Source organism: Acanthaster planci, linkage group LG16, assembly GCF_054643075.1.
Source record: "Acanthaster planci isolate LZ-2023a linkage group LG16, COTS_SCS, whole genome shotgun sequence".
Lineage (NCBI taxonomy): Eukaryota > Metazoa > Echinodermata > Asteroidea > Valvatida > Acanthasteridae > Acanthaster > Acanthaster planci.
Window position 1 is genome coordinate 3,927,273 of NC_141792.1, and position 16,826 is coordinate 3,944,098.

At 40.0% G+C, this 16,826-nt stretch overlaps 1 protein-coding gene across 3 annotated transcripts; it reads left to right on the forward strand.

Annotated features, from left to right (window-relative positions):
- Positions 1–1,674: 1,674 nt before the first annotated feature.
- LOC110984286 (phospholipid scramblase 1-like) lies at positions 1,675–15,106 on the forward strand. 3 transcript variants are annotated; one of them, XR_002598851.2, is made up of 9 exons: positions 1,675–1,829; positions 6,025–6,250; positions 8,517–8,593; positions 9,252–9,382; positions 10,819–10,939; positions 11,511–11,613; positions 11,784–11,842; positions 12,398–12,847; positions 13,279–15,106. XR_002598851.2 is itself a non-coding variant. In XM_022244312.2 (8 exons), the coding sequence occupies exons 1-8, from the start codon at positions 1,806–1,808 to the stop codon at positions 12,434–12,436; spliced, it is 780 nt and encodes a 259-aa protein (XP_022100004.1). In that variant the 5' UTR covers positions 1,675–1,805; the 3' UTR covers positions 12,437–15,106. The 3 variants fall into 3 exon arrangements, 2 of the variants coding, with proteins under 2 accessions (XP_022100004.1, XP_022100005.1); XM_022244312.2 differs by having other exon boundaries at positions 12,398–15,106; XM_022244313.2 differs by lacking the exon at positions 11,784–11,842 and having other exon boundaries at positions 12,398–15,106.
- Positions 15,107–16,826: the final 1,720 nt, after the last annotated feature.

Here is a 16,826-nt window from a genome sequence, read left to right on the forward strand (position 1 = left end):
TTTATAAAATACTGACAACTCTCATAGGTGTTCAGGCTGCACAGAAAATGATGTTCCTCATGTCCTCTTTCATTTTCCTTTCAAGTTTTATTGGGTTGACCAATGACTTTTTGAGAAAATCCCACCTAAAGCAGATCACCCCTAAAACGAGGGAAATTTCACTACCCGGAAAGTAGCCATTTTGAAAACGCATCCCCTCTGCAAAATGGCTCAAATAGTGCCACTTTCGGACCCGATTGCATCCAAATCGCTCAGAAATGGAAGCCCCGAGTCCGTCCCAGAGGTTCAGTGCCATATTTTTTCAATTCCCCAGTTCCATGGCTGTCCGGACCCTCTAATATAGAATATTTTGAGTGAATAACTTTTATTAATGAGCTCGGCGGTGCACCCTTCCAGGTCATGCATGAACAGACAAGCGAATGAAGCAGCCATGCGAGCGTCTATAGCGGTACCGTGGATCTGTAGATAATGTCCAGAAAGAAATAAAAAAAATTGTTCCTCGTTAAAACAAGTGTCATGAGAACGGCAATATCATGAAAGGAGGACTGGTGTGACCTGCTTTCGTCATCAGAGCCAGGGAAAAAGCACTGATGCCCTTTTCATGAGGGATGTTGGTACACCGTAAAGAAAGACGTGACTTCAAAAGTCCTAAAGATAGCCGTATTGTGAATCGGGTCCTTGATACATTCGAGCTTACGCAAGAGGTCTGGAGTGTCATAAATGTATGATGAGGTCTGGGGAACAAAGGGGCTAAAGAAAACTGTCAATGCATGAACGGGGATATGCGTTCAGTTGGGAAGCCATTGCCAGAGATTACGGTCCTGCCAGGGTTGCCGGCTTTGTAAATCTTGGGGAGGAGGTAAAATCTGGCACCTCTGCAGTCAGAGGGAGAGAGGATTTATGGATTTTCTTTGATAACTAGTCACGTGATCTCATATCATCTAATGCCTGTTGAATCTCTCGACTGAAGGTGCATGTGGGGACAAAATCAAGGCGGGTGTAGATAGTGCAGCTGGCGGTGGGCCTCATCGATATACTTGCGACGGTCCATGATAACTACTGCATGCTGAGCCTTAATCTGCTGGCTTGACTGATTATAATGCGAATACGAGAACGTGTGAAGTTCATTTCTGGGGAGGTCATCATGAGTCCTGTGGGGGAAGTAATCTGTGTTAGTGGCTTAAGAGCTGACAACGTGAACCTATAGTATATATACCTAAGGCCGGTACGCGATTCTTGGGGGACCCAGGAGCTCTTAAATGAAATGGTTCCTGCTTAAAGGGCTCGCTATCAAGGAAAAATTCACGGGGGCGAATGTAAAGGTAAGGGAATATATGTGCTTCGCTGGTATTGAACGTAAAAATACTGACCCAAAATTATTTACAAAATTGTATAATTATTGTGCCTTCTACGAAGCCAATGCTAGTACGCAGGCTTCTATAGTTTCCCGTTTATGACAGGAAACGAAAAATAGGCGGCCTGTGTTTTCTATCTTTGAATCTGCCTGAGTAAAAGCTTTATCTTCGCCCCAAAGGGGGTCAGCATACTCTTTGTGCAAGTTTTACTACTACGTACGCCACCACCTGATGAACCCTCTTTATATTAACTAGGGCTGTTACGTAACAAGAGTCGGTAGGTAAACTCCCTGATGTTTTGAGGTGAAAGGCTCGCTATGGTGATTCATTGAAGCTTACTAAACACATCACAGAATATGGTGGTTCACACATAGCGGACACACATCACACTACGTACGCAATACTGGCACAAGCACAGGAGGAAAACACAGAACACAATAAACAGACAAAATGGCCAACCCGGGCATCGTTGAGGTATGTAAGTCACTAATCTAAGGATGGCGGCGCTCATAACTTTCCAGCTTTACCTAGGCCTGTGGCCTGACTTCAACATAGGCGTTCGACGGTAGTGTACGATGAATTCCCGTGTTCGATTTGTGACAGGCAGTTGTGTTAGCAACCAGACAGTGATCCTTGAACGCTTTGGTTCAACTTGCTTTGGTGTAATGAACCACAATACTGACTTTTTTCTCCATTCCGATGCAGAAGTTTGACGGTATGCACCGTCCCTAGTGGGAAAAAAAACTTGGTGGCAACTCTGTGACACATGTAGGCCTAGCGTCCAAGACATGTTTATCGCCAGATCCCTAATTTCGCCACGCATGGATTCTGTCTGGTTGGTTTTCACAGTAAATGACCAAATTAGGGAATTGCAGTGGCGACTACTCGGTAGTAAAGAGCATAAATTATTTCTTTGCCTGATGTACTTCGGATGTCTTAGGAATCAAGGAGCATATAACTGCCCTTACCGCTGTCATTTCTCCTACTACATGTGGACTTACCAAGCAAACAAGACAGAATTGAAATGTCTTGGCACACCCTGTTTGTTTCGTACATATCTAAATAGAGCAATCTCCCTTATTCGACAAAGCGATTTTCAAACTGCGCTACTATGAAATCTTATTACTTCCCGTGAAATTCTGCGGCAAACGAATATTGCTCTTTTTAAGAGCCTTTTGACGTCAGGTGAACAAATTTTTGCTCGGGAAAAAAAACAAAAAAAGGTTTAGCCCAATCTTCAACACAGAGCATCCTTATTGCTATTACGTGTCTTTGATCTTTTGATAAAATTTATGCCTAGTTAAACGAATTATGAAATTGTGTAGATATTTATTTCAAGATTAAAACCCTTAGGAAACCTGTTGTTTAAAGTTTTTGTCTCGTCCCCGATTAAAGGCTTTCAATCTAAAAAAAAAGGATTCTCCATTGACTTCAAGATCATAATTTCGAAGTCTGAACAAGTAGAGTACACATGTAATTACACAACGCGTGAGCTCTGAAAACAAATTACGTCAAAATTCAGATGTTGTTGGTAATAAAGTTGGAAGAAACACACCCCATTCGATAATGACGCCATTGGTCAGAACAACTAAGTGAAATGAGCTTTTTCCCGTTTCCCGTATCAATTTGGTACTCCAACGAGTATTACTGTAGTTCGAGTTTCAAGTTTCGAGTTAGGTTTTCAAGTTTCGAGTAAAATTTCGAGTTGGGTTTTTGAGTTTGGAGTTGATTTTTCGAGTTTCGAGTTAAATTTTCGAGTTGTGAGTTTACCAAGTTGATCTCCCTATGCTAACGGTCAATGCTCAAAACCAACAGAATTCTGCCATACATGTAGACTCCTATCATGTGCCTTGGTAGGCCCAGTATGAAATAAAAATAAAGGTAGGCCTAGCTCTATGCTGGAACACTGATTGCCACTAATTAGGGTAAACAATGCAATAAGCTGAATCAATACATTTACATGTGTCGCTTATAAATGTCCGTTAGTCAAGAAGTTCATACAGAAGTTAAACCATTTGGGTTAATGTCTGAAAATATGGTTTAAATGGCCAAGGTCTGTTTCAGCTTCCACAGAGGAATTTGGTTCCCATTGAAATAAAAAAAAAAACATATTGAATTTTGACAACCACAGGGTCTGGTGGGTGACAATTATAGGTCTAGGTTTGAATCCATAATTGTATGGATTCAAACATGGTAACAGTTTGGCTGCTCCAGAGACAAATACATTAAAATGTAATGTCTTCTTGATGGATCAAGATTTATACACTTCTGGCTAATTTTCTAAAAAGTGACAAATAATGTTCACATGTATGGGAATTCCCCATAGATTGACAATTGCAGTTAAACGTTGCTAGATTTTTGAGCCAACAGGACAGTGACATATATTTAAAGACAGACTTTTCAATGCACCTTGGCATCTTTAGCATTTGAGAAATTCTTTGAAACTTGAAATTGGATAAATATAAGAGGCCCAAGCATTTACTTATAAGATGTGGATTTCTTGAAATTGGGATACTTAGCCGGTGCATTGCTGCTACCTACACATGTATATGCAACTCAACTGATTAAAACTTGGTTTTGTTCAAGCACGTCAAACCACACAAATTGTTAGCTTGTTCAGCCCAACAATGACGAGACACATGTACATGTACCCGTGTAGTGTTTTTTTGTTAATTTCGAAGGCAGTTCCAAATGAAAAGGGATACTGAATACTTGTTACAATAAGAAAACTGGAACAGAAACTTCCAATTAAAAAGTACTTAAAAAGTATGAGGTTTAGAATACAGGGTATACAACTGCGTGATGGTGGAAAGTGATGGAATTATATAGGCCTAAAATATTTACTTTTCCAAAATGATGAATTTATAAATGTTACAAATAATTTTTTAAGCGAACAAATTTCTTCGAATAAGTAATTGTAAATTTGTTGATTCTACATTCGTGTGCATGTGTTTGCGTATTTGTATGATAAAAGTTCCAAATTTAAGTTTCACATCTAAATTTTGGAAGAATGGATCCCACTGCATCTCTGCTTAATAACAAGGTTAAAGAAACCACCACGAAAGGACAAAAGATTATTCTCTTGAAGAATTTCATTTATTCGAAAGAATTTTGTGAGAGGCTACATGAACAAATCAGTCACAGTCCAAAGAGTTGATCTTATTTGATGAGAACTATATTAACATGAGCAACCTAGAATTTTTTTATATCAATAGACTCGTCTAAAACAAACTTAATACCACTTGGAAACGAACTGTCACTTCATATTTACCAATCATTTTAATATAACCAAAATATGTAATATTATTTTTTAAAAAGTGTAAATTTACATGAAAAAAAACATGAGAAAAAGCTGATACATGTATACACAATTTTTATCGTGTCTTATTCCTGTTGTATTTCTTAAACCTTGAAGTCACATATACCAGTACATGTACTTTTCTTTGGCTATTTTGGGCAAGTTCCACGAGTCCGTATAGGAAATCTGAGACACTAGTTTCCTTGTTCTGTACATTTTCTTTTGAAAACACTGAAGGTGTATCATTGCAGACCCCCTTCCCCACAATGGCCCAATTAGCGTAGAAGTATTGTTTGTACATGTATATAAACTGCATTAGTCATTAACAAAGTACTGTACATGTACAGTATGCGTTAGCTGTCTGCCAACCTGTATTATGCTCAATACGGGAAACACCTCTTGGATCTGCCCATACAAATGCATGATGTGCATGATCTCATCTCCATATAAACACATGGAGATTTGCAACAAAGTATGAAATTATTGCAGCTTTTTGTGCAAAAGTGCTTGCAAGTGGGCATCATCTTTGGATGGGATTTTGAGCTTGGATGTTGCATTTGCCTGAAAATCCATTTGTAAATCCAGGACTGCAGAGTGATAACACACATTTCGTGGCCCACGTACCCTTCATTTGAAAAGTAAATTGAAAACAAACTTTGAGGAAACACAAAACCTTTCCTTATGCATAAACGAAGCTTCCTTGATTTTAAGATTGGAGAGTCATGTCCATGATAGGAAAAATGTATGTAACCTGTTTTCTCTTCTTCCTGAGAAAATACACAAATGAAGGTAGTGTAACTTTATGTGCTGCCATCCGCATTTCATCTGAAAAGTGATGAGCCTAACCATTAAGTGTGTTGGCCTTCTTCATGAACAAGCAACTCTACGTGTAATTATTGTCAGGTCACTTCAGTTTAAACCATGACCCTCTTCTACCCATAGTTGAATGTGAGGGAAAATTTAATATGACATTTGTACTCTCATAATTCCTCATCCAACAGGAGCTTGAAGTTAATGGGTGCTACACATGGGAGTCGTGAGGGGGCAAGGGGCACTCCCCCCGGAAAATTAAAAAAGAAAAAAAAAACGGAAAAAATGTGAAAGGAAATAGAATTCATGACGTGAACTGAAAAAAAGTCAAAATTGGGGAAAGGAGGAGGGCTTAAATGAGAGGGGAGTCAAGCTGCAAAAATAGTGATTTGCCCCTCCCGGAAAAAATCTTGACGAAGCCCATGGAAATTTAACTCGAAACTCGAAAATTCAACTCGAAACTCGCAAAATCAACTTGAAACTCAAAAAAATCAATTCGAAACTCGAAAATTCAACTCGAAACTCAAAGAAAAGAAACCCTCTATTCCAACACGCTTTCAGGTTAAGCAACCAGCGGCTGGTGTCGACGGTCAGCAATGGATGGCAATGCCGCCGCTGAGTACAGGTTCGACAGGTGTCCCACCAGGCTTGGAATACCTGAACCAGATTGACCAGCTCCTCATACACCAGCAGGTAGAACTCTTGGAACTAATGACAAGCATTGAGACCAAGAACCGCTATGCCATCAAGAATACGTTGGGCCAACAGGTGTATTTTGCTTACGAAGGTAGGTTGGTATCAGAAATCAGAAATCAAGTGATGACATTGCGAGCAGGAAGTGGATTAACGCGATTTGTTCATATGATAACGAATCATTTGTCAATTCTTATAAGTGTTTGTAATGTTTTCTTATGATGTATATCTGATAAAATAAAATGACTGTGTAGCACATTTAGGCAACGGCCAAATTTGCACAGGACCAAGCTGGAAATGAAATAATTATTATACTAAAACGATCACATCTTGTTAGTCACTATTTGTACATCAGTAACAATGTGTGGCATATATCAAATTGCCTGCGCCTGACTGCAACAGACAAAAAATCTGACTTGCCGTACTCCTCACCCTGAAAAATTCTTGGATCCTTCCATGGGGATTGCGAACTGTGCCTTGGGCATGCATTGTGCAAACTTGCACACATTCATTCAGCTCGATAGCGCCTTGAGTGTCGTCAACTAACGACCTTGAGATCGATTACGCTTGTGCTTGTGCGCAAAAAGAATAATCGAACGAATTGTAAATGTGCAGTGTTGTAGCAACCCGACAAGAGTCTTCATTATTTTAGACGGGGATAATAGAGTATGGTATAAGGAGGTTTGACGGTCGAACATGTGCAGTGGAAGATATCGCTAATCTTGACATTTTCTATTGGAGTACCATACTCATGCTGTTGTGTAATCTTGGCATGTATGTACAAAGCACTGATTATGAATATTGCTGTGATAGGCTTCAATTTAATCCTGTATACATGTACATATTCTGTTGTTGCGGGCATGTAAAAGTTTACGTAGCCTCAGTGGTGTCTGTTCGCATGCACTGTGCCCGTCACATATGACACAAGATATGAGACGGAAAGACTCCCTCCCCCCCCCCCGTTTGTCTTGGTCATTGTTTTACTGGAATCTGAGTAATTCGGACATCTGGGGGGATTTGTCAGGTAATAGTCTAGAATGTGTATAGCGATTGGACATACCCGTATTTCTTGCTGGGTGTAGCCCGTCAGTGCGCTAGCCCGTTATTCCAGCAGCGCATGCCCAAAATACGCACGCAGAGGTTGCTCGGTCTTGAAGAGCAGCACGCGCACAAGATGGTCTTCGTATGTCCTGTCGCCAGTGCAGTCATTGCCTTTTCACCCATCGATTTCTTCCTGAAAGACCTTGCCTTACATAAAATACCAAACTGACTCATTTGATAAGTATACGTTTCGGCTTAATACCTGTCCAATGTTCACAAAATTGGTGACTGGTGACTGTTTAAAGTGCCTGTGATACTTAAAACTCGATCCTGAAGGCCTGGCTCATGAAAAAACGAATGAGGAAAAAATGAATGAAAAAAGAATGTAATGAGGTAGATTCCGTTCAACTCTTTAATATTAGTTTACATCAGATTAATGACCGGACATGCCATGCAATTCAATCACACGCTTGAACTCCTATTTGGGGCTCGCTTTATAAATTCTATGGTTCTCATTTTCGACCGACCCTATTTTTGGCTGACGACCTCGAAATTAGAAAAAAAAAACAAATTCTACCAATCCCGCTCAGAGGACCTTGCCTATAAAAAGCAGGTTGTGATGAACTGTACAAAAGCAAAAGCTGAATATATAGATGCGCGATACGATTTCGCCCAAACAGCAACGCGGCGACAGTTGAAATCCACGGTACGGTAACACAACCAGACCGAGCGGTACCGTACCACACCCAACGTGGGCCCTACTACATAGGCCTATACGGAGCGTCTTGGGAAAAACGAACATGCTCTATAGCACATGTAGACTGCACACCGGATTACCATACGGTGTCTTGACACAGACTCCAACGTCCAACTAGGTGTTGTGTTGAGTACCAATGAAATATTTCTGTGTACTCAGCTAGAAACAAAGACACTCTTGTAAAATATAAATAAGTGACAAGTATAAACAAAGTGCACTTCGCCTGGTTTATTCAGTCATATGGCAGCAGCATGGATTTTTTGGGGGGAGGGGGAGGCATTTTTTTCGACTCTCATATGAAACAGATATGAGAGCCATAGGATATAAAAAGGTGCCTTTAAACAGAAAAAAGCCAGGGAGGCAATTTACGAGCTGTGACCCCTCTTATACTAACTGGCTCAAAAGAGAGATTGGAATTGGCAAAGTGGGTCGTGAAAAATCTGGAGGGTACTTTGGTCTTTTTGTATGAATAACGAAGTAGGAACAGTGACAGGCCTACACGAGGACTGCATAATTTTTATCATTTTGACTAATAGGTTCTGTTTTATTCCCTTCCTTCTAGAGTCTGAATTCTGCCATCGAAATTGCTGCGGCTCAGATCGAGGCTTTGTCATACATATTGTTGACAACCGGTCTCAGGTACTACAAGGGACACTCCCTGCGGAACTCTAGATCGGTGTTTTAAAGAGAAATATGATGAGTGTTCGTATGAGCGTAAATCCCAGGTGATGGGGTATCCCCCCCACCACACACGTTTGGACTGGGGAAAGAGCTAAATTGAGTGGACTGTGGAGAATTTTTCGGACTTACCAACAACCAAAATGTATTCAACATCACTCAAAAAAGCCATAAATATGTCGTTCTGATGTAACAGAACGACTCTTATTACAGATGTAGATCTGCATCATGAACATCGATCCCTATAGGCCTATAGTGTCATATGGTGTAAGCGCCCCCCCCCCCTCGCTTTTCAAACGTCCACGGCTAGGCGAGTTGTATCCTAAAGCCCCCCCCCCATTTCTGGCACAAATTTACCCCACTGTGTTTTCAAATTCACCTTTCTTTTCCCACACATTACAAAAAGGGGTGCATAAAGTAACAAATTCGACATGTTGTCTGGCAAGTTACTCATTTTCGCTATTCAAACTTGTCAGAGAGAACATGTGCATGTATTATGTATAAAAAAAATTGAATTAACTCAAATGTGAAGATGCTTGTGTGGTGTGAATAAGACAAAAGTTTGTCCCGTGAAAGATCTTTTTCAATTTTGTGCCTTCTCAATGTTATCTGTTGGCAGGAGGTGATACGCGTGATTCGGCCGTTCAAGTGCTGCGCCGGATGCTGCTGGTGCGCAGACGCAGATTGCTGCGCTTGTGAAATCCTAATTGAGGCGCCGCCGGGCCAAGTCGTAGGCTCCGTCCGACAATTGTGAGTGTCAGTGGTCGAATAGACCCTTCCACAAAATTCTAATATATGTGCACATGCTCATAAATGGCAAGGGGAAGCAAAAAAGCTTGAGTGGCTTCATTTTCTTGCAGCTTCTGCACTTTTTCTCTTCTGTCTTCAGAAAACCCTCTGAAATTATTATAACTACTACTTTCTGGTGTAAGAGGCATTTTTGGAGAGCAATAGAAAACCTTACAAATTTCGTTTGTTTGAAATTCGTGAGGGCAAACAAAGTGTGCGATACGTTGAGGGTACCGCCCGCCTTATACGTGGCATAACAAACCTAAACCCAGTCCAAAGCTAGCCCGCAATAAATCTCTTGCAAGTTAAATTTGAATAAAATCTGGTACACTGAGTTTTTAAAATTCAGATGAATATAACAATTGGAAGTTTCCCATACACAGCTACACCTCGTGATTCGGAGCAAGCTTTTGCTTGGTTACATAAGAGACTGTTTTCAATGGTTAAAAGGGGCACAAAGGAACCAGTCCATTCCAGGGATGGCGGTCGCTATGCAAAAGTTGCCCAAAATCACAAGATAAAGCAACAGTGTTTAGTCTCGGGAATTCAAATTGGTATGTTCACATGCAATCAGATAGCTCAGTGTAGTGGATTTTATTCAGGTTTTAACTTGCACAAGGCTTTTATTCACACTGCGTTGAGCTTACGATTCAGCGTAGTACGAGTGGTGCGTGGCACCCTAAAGTACATACCTATTAAATTGGACGTGGTCGGGAATGAGCCCTGTTAATTTCTTCTGACCTCGTGCGCTCGGGGATAAAGCAAAGACATTGTTATTAATAATCTAGTGTAAAATCCGTTTAGACCTGAAAGTAATAGCTACGATGATTGTCAAGAGTTTTATGAAGGCGAAAGTGAAAAAGTGCAAAAGCTTAAGAAACTGACGTTGAAATGTAAGCTTTTAGCCTCAACATTCCATTTCTGCTCATGCGCACATAAATTGGAACTTATTAGTGGGCTATTACCCTTCCACAAATAAGTTCTAATTTATGTAGCCTAGAGGTTACATTATGATCAACATTATCACATGTGAAATTTAACATTATCATTATTACAGTTCCTGTTACAGCTACTAGCATAAATTCCAGACTGGTCAATGTTCCCCATAACATCCATAAAGTTTCAGCTGTCGCGATGGACTGTAGGGGCATGTTTAAGTTCAGGGAATCCAGATTGCGATCAGTGATCCAACATTGGTTCACTGACTCCAGAACCCGCCAAATGGATAGAGCGAACCACCTTCGGGAACAAAGACTAGGATCTGTACGTACGGGTGATACAAGCAGACCCTTAAAAACTTCGAAATGGCGTACAGTCTGTAACGATGTCCTTGAGCCTAAATCAGGTCCGGTGAGTGAATAATGCCACTGATTCATTATATTGTAATTTTTCTTCAGAGGAAGCAAGTGGAAGCCAAAATATGGAATTCGCAACGAAGGCGGGAACCAAATCCTCCAGATAGGCGGTCCCTGCTGCCCATGTCAGGCTGTCTGCTGCACCGCGGATGTGGACTTTAAGGTCACGTGTAATGTATTTGTATGAAGATGTCACAAAATTAGAGTTCATTGGCCTGATTGATATTGCCAGCAGCCCAGCACGTGACCGTTGATAAAGCACTAACTTGTGGGTATCGCCTATCTAGGCGTGATCGAAAACTTGCAGGAAAATTATTGAACAAAAGACATCAGAAATTTACATTTAAATAAAAATAGTTTTGCTTGACTTTCTGATCCAGCACTTAGGAAGGATGTTAAAAATTCCCCTGTCATCGGCTCGGAAAATACCGTAACGTGCAAGATCGTCCAGAACATATTTATTTAATCATTCTTAACGTATTCATTCTTCCTCAATAATGCTTTTGGATGGAAGTATTAGATAGGTGCTAAATTTCAGTCACAATACGTATATGCAGTGTCTCCTTATTCCGTCTACATGGGGCTGATATGCATTATTATAAAGAGTCATCAGCGTACTAAAATTAACGATCCCCACAGACTCTGCTGTAATAGAGCGCAATAGTTTGGGCATAATGAGGAAGGGTGTGTGGAGGCTTTAACAAGCAAAATCTCTGGACTCATTCCCTGTACAGATCAAAGGAACTGATGGAGTGACTGAGGTGGGAAAGATCACCAAACAGTGGGGTGGTTTCATTCAAGAGCTCATCAGCAAGGCAGACATTTTCTGCTGCACATGTAAGTTTTTAGTAATTTCAACTGCTACTTTCTACTTGGTTCTACCCCACATCTTTATGTGTTGATACTCTGATTGACTAGTTGAAGTACTGCAAAGCATATGAACAGCCGTTGGAACTTTAAAGACAGTCCAGCGACCTTTTATCTATTAATTTGTCTTCTTTCATCAGTTCCGATGGATATGGATGTCAAAATGAAGGCGACCATATTGGGTGCTGCTTTCCTTATCGTAAGTAACTTTCCTGAAATTATGCATGCATCTAAAGGAGAACGTCGAAATGCAGTTTGCTAGATCAATTTTTGTAGAACTTTTGAGTAAAATTATTTGTTACAAACAGACTATCAGGCTCATGAAATTGTTCAGAGAAGTAAATATATTCGCCTGTAATGAATCTCTTGGTTGAAGTTATGGAATAAGTTAAAACAAAAACACTATCCAAGAGTTAGGTATGAAAACACGAACCTGAATGCACAGAAAGTGTATTGCACGGAAAGCTAAGGCCAGGATTCAACCACAAAAGCTTGTCAAAAGTTGTCCTGAGAATTTTATGAATGCAATCAAACATTTTTGTGTGTGTCTGTTTGCTGGCTGCTTGGTGTGTTTATTGCTGTGTTTCTTGTCTTTTAACCTCGAACGTTCTCCTCGATGCAATGGTACAGCGTATCCCCTCTTTACTTACGAGAGGGGCAATGGTTATCTTTTCAATGAAGACATCATGTAATCCCACTCATGAATGCCTTGGTTAAAATGACAGCACAACGTCTTTTTTCCTTCACTTGTCAGGACTTCATGTATTTTGAGGAAGAGGACAACGACAACTAGTATGGCACGGGTAGCGTTACTCACGCTCGAACATCTTGGATCTGTTTTTCAAATTAGAAAGACGGGACCATAAAGTAATCAACAAAACCAGATCATTGTATGGTAGATTCATAAGAACGTCATATTTCGGTCTTTTATTAACAATATCTGGTCTTTTAGATTTTCCCGAGTGTTATTGCATAAAGAAAGTATGTTTAACAGTTATACAGTAAAAACTAGTGTTAACATTTTAAGCCTTTTAAATGCATTCTGGTATGAACGCGCTGTGGTGTTCATAATCCAAAGCTAAATCCGTTGTGGTGTTTATCTTTTAAACAAAGATGTGTTGATGTGTTTAGACACAAATGGGTGTTAACAACAAGACACAAAACGCGTTTATGGGGTTGTAACAACTTCTTAATACCAAAACACGTATATTTCCGGGGAAAAAAGGTGTAATGTTGGTTTTTACAACACTCTAACACTGGCTAAGGCCCGTTTCAAACGTCATGCTTATGACGTGTAGATAAAATTGAATTGAGCAGGGCGTTAGCACGGCGTAAGCACTGCAGTGGTTCGAATTTAATTCAAAAGGCCCAGTCGAACTTAAATAGATCCAACATGGCGGACCAGCTTAACACGAAACGTGATATTTCGATCTTTCAGCCAGAGTCACAAAGAAAACGGATTTAGATTCGGCGGCATTACCCGGACTTTACTTATTTCTCAAAAAGAATCGATGCCTGTTTATTCTCAAGGCCCGTGTTATGGTTCCCAGCGATCTTGCAGTAACGTCTCAAAGGTCTATCACCCAGGTTAGGCGTTTGATATCACTTGGGAGTCTTATTCCGGCATTTTGACAGGAGTCTTAGTATTCTCTTATATCAGCAGGGATTTAAAAGAGAATATGTACCTGCAGAACCCCATCTCCCTCCGAGCTCTGTCTACCAATCTGCTCCGTGCGTTTCGAGAAATTTTCCATTTGGTGGCCCTATTATTTTGTTGATGCGTGTGTTTGTCGATGATTAGTTCTGAACTCTACAACACATTGTGAACATGCGCATTCCTAATTATCAACGAAGTTTAGGACCAACAGAATAGCAATTGTTTTCGACTGGGCATTAGCACGTTGTTTGAAACCAGACCGTGCTTCTGCCGCACTTAATGATATTAGCACGGCAGACCCTATCGAACCAAAATCCTCTGCCGTACCGAAATCAGTTTGCCGAGACAATGGGTTTCAAACGTCGTTGAATTGTATTCTATGGGGCATAAGCACGACGTTTGACACGGGCCTAAGCATGCAATCAACGAGGGCATTTTTAACGGATACATTATCATATAGTTTCGTGTCGACGTGTAACTTGTTTACAAAAAAAAATTAAATTGCATATCTACCCTGATTTTCTTTTTATGTGCTGATTTTGATAGCTTAATCTTATAATAAACGTAAATAATAATAACCTTGTAAGGCACACTGTTAATGTCTAACGCTCATCGCTGAGGATATTTTTATGGGATCTAGGCGATATGCCCAGACGGTATCTTAACCGTTAACCTTCCCGTTTGAATTTGGAATAATATGTTTCGAAACTGCATTTGTTGCTGAATTCCACAAAAGGTCTTACTGTCATTTCCAGTTCGGTGTTAGTGTACATTACGAAAAATTAATTCAGGCGTGGTATCTTGACATAAATGGACATTAACAGGGTGAACAAGCTGAGAATTCCTAAAAGGCCGAGAACTCCAAAGTTGCTCTCGCAACCTGCTGCATATTTTGTTAGATGTAGCTCTACTAACTATTCAACGTAAATTTCTATTTATTCAGGTTCAGCTAATACGATTGTTATGTTTTTCGTGTGGTTATTATTAACCTTGTTTTCCTTTTTATGAAGAATTTCATCCTACGATCGTCTAAATTATTAGATCAGTAAGATTTTAAGCTCATTTTAACCAGTTAATCCTTTTGAGCAAATTGATGAGTGAAATTTAACTATAGGATTTTTCGTTTTGGAGACATAGGAATGATTGCATAGCCAAGATAGTGTTAGCATGTGGCCCCTTTCCCCTAGTAAAACTATGCATTAAGATAAGATATTGATTTTTCTTATTTGTGTGTTGATTTATCATCACGTCTTTATCATGGCGCTGGAACAAAATTATTTACAAATGAAATTAAGACGCTGGACGTTTATTAAAGTTTGCTTCAGGGGAATGATCATAAATTGCACATTTTTATTAAATCGGAAGAGAAATTTAATATCAAATTACCACCATCCGAGAGAAAAACACCTCAAATCATACGAGTTTACTCTGAAAGAAAAAAAATACCGTATAAAAAATGAAATTCCAACACAAATAGATCAGGAAAGACAAAGAGAGTGGATATAGGTAACAGGAAATGTTAAAGAAACACCTAAATAGTAAAATTGTATTTATTATTACAAGACTGATATTTACTCGGTTTGGCAGACTTGTACATTAATTGCACAAGGATATTGAAACTGAGGTTTTGGCCTCTTTCTGGCTTTTATTTTAGGAACGAAACTGCAAAAAGGGAATAAGTAGTTGGGTAGGCCGTTAACACTGATACATGTATTTGAAAGGTCTAAACGAAGGATAATCAATGCCATGTTCTTTAATGCTTTCATTGTAAATAAACTACCCCTTTTACGGTCAATGAATTAGAAATGTATAACAAGCCACTGTGACTTCTTAAAGTGATCTGTATCTCTAAGGGAACAGGTATGTGCTTGGCCGGTCTTAAACGAGTGTTTAAGATCGACTCAGGAGAATGGACGCGATTTATGCCTGGACCTTAGTCGGGGGCATTATCAGTGTTCATTTTTAAATGGGAATAAATATGTGCTTAATTAATACTGACCAAGTACATTTTATCCCCATTTATAGATACCATTTTAGTCAGAGAGTCAAAGGAAATCAATATATAACAAATTTCCAAGGATTTTGTTTAAGAATTTTACTTCCATTTTCCCCACTACTCCCTTACTTGGTGTGCGCATTGTTAGCCAAGTGTACACACACTTCTGTCCACTATTAACTGTTTCGTATCAAGGTGCCAGTGCGTGCTTTGCACAGCGGGCATTATTACATCGTATCGCAGCGGGCAATATCAAACAGGACCACGTGACGTTTATCGACCAATAGGAATAGAACAACTTTTCCATGTTTTTATGAATGTATTTTAATGCATCTGTATCTTTAACAGGATCGGTGTCACATACCACTATACAGACACGTCTGTACTGGCACTTTCCAGGCAGTAATTATACCAGAATAGTGTCTTAAAACTTCTGACCTAAACCGACGTCGGGTCGGGGCGGATTTCCCATCATTTCAGATACACGATTTTCGAGTCGAGGTCATTGCGATAAGTCAAGTCTGAAAAACGCTAAATTGTCCAAAAGAAAACGGAATTTCAGGTCTTTTTTGTATTTTAGTCATAAAGGGGAAATGATTTGACGATATTAACGTAATGATGAGGCATAGGTTTGAAGCAGGAACCGACTGCAGCGCAAAAGATAGTTTGTGGAGGTCTACTCAGCGCGAGCAGCACTTCATCAAACGGCTTGTTTGAACAGCGCCCCCAATCAGTGGGCCTCACACGCATAATGGAGGGTCGCTAGTCCATGGTGGGGGGGTGCTTCTGATCACAGCGGCTACATCTAAGAATTAAGTAGGCGGTTGGGTTGGCTTAGGCGCGAACCAGGTGGCTGGTGCTGGTTTTACGGGTTTTTATCCAGCAGACACGGAGGATAAGGGAGTAACCAGGCGCTCCAAAGGCGATCAAAGACCAAAATATCCTGCTCTTCACTGTCTACCACTTCGTTAGATGTCTATTAATTTCCCGTATATTGTTTTCTCCCAGGGGTATTTACGCAGATTTGGGACTAAGTCCAGTTGTAACACGATGCTCACAGGTTATCATCCCTGCAACGATTTCTCTGCTAGATAGTGGCATAAGTTTTCACTTGCTTCTTTTTCGGTCTGAAAGTTGCAATAAAACGCATCCCGACCATTTAACTATGTCAACAACAATGTTTTGATAATACTCTGCACAAACATTATAACACTAACAAGATATAAAGGATAGATGCATGGACAGCTGTTCTCAGCCAACGCAGAGCAAAATTTCTACAGGTTTTAAGATCATGATATAATTATACTATCCAAATTAAAATCTGAGTCCCCAGTTTGAAATACTGTGGTGCAATTCGGCCTTGTCAACACGATAGAAGGGCGGATCTCCTTCTTGTAGAATGTACAAATCGGGTGTAACAACGTTGATGATTTGCATTATTCCTTCCTCGGATAATCTGCATCGCCGTTGCAACTGTGCATCACTAAAATATTTTCTAATTCCCCCTGGAGCGGAACATATATTCTCTTC

Bases quoted from the DNA above. Each gene is read 5' to 3' on its own strand.
- LOC110984286 (XM_022244312.2), top strand. From the start codon at position 1,806: ATGGCCAACCCGGGCATCGTTGAG. The intron at 6,251-8,516 runs GTAGGTTGGTAT...CCTTCCTTCTAG, and splicing joins GGTGTATTTTGCTTACGAAG to AGTCTGAATTCTGCCATCGA. The intron at 10,940-11,510 runs GTCACGTGTAAT...TTCCCTGTACAG, and splicing joins CCGCGGATGTGGACTTTAAG to ATCAAAGGAACTGATGGAGT.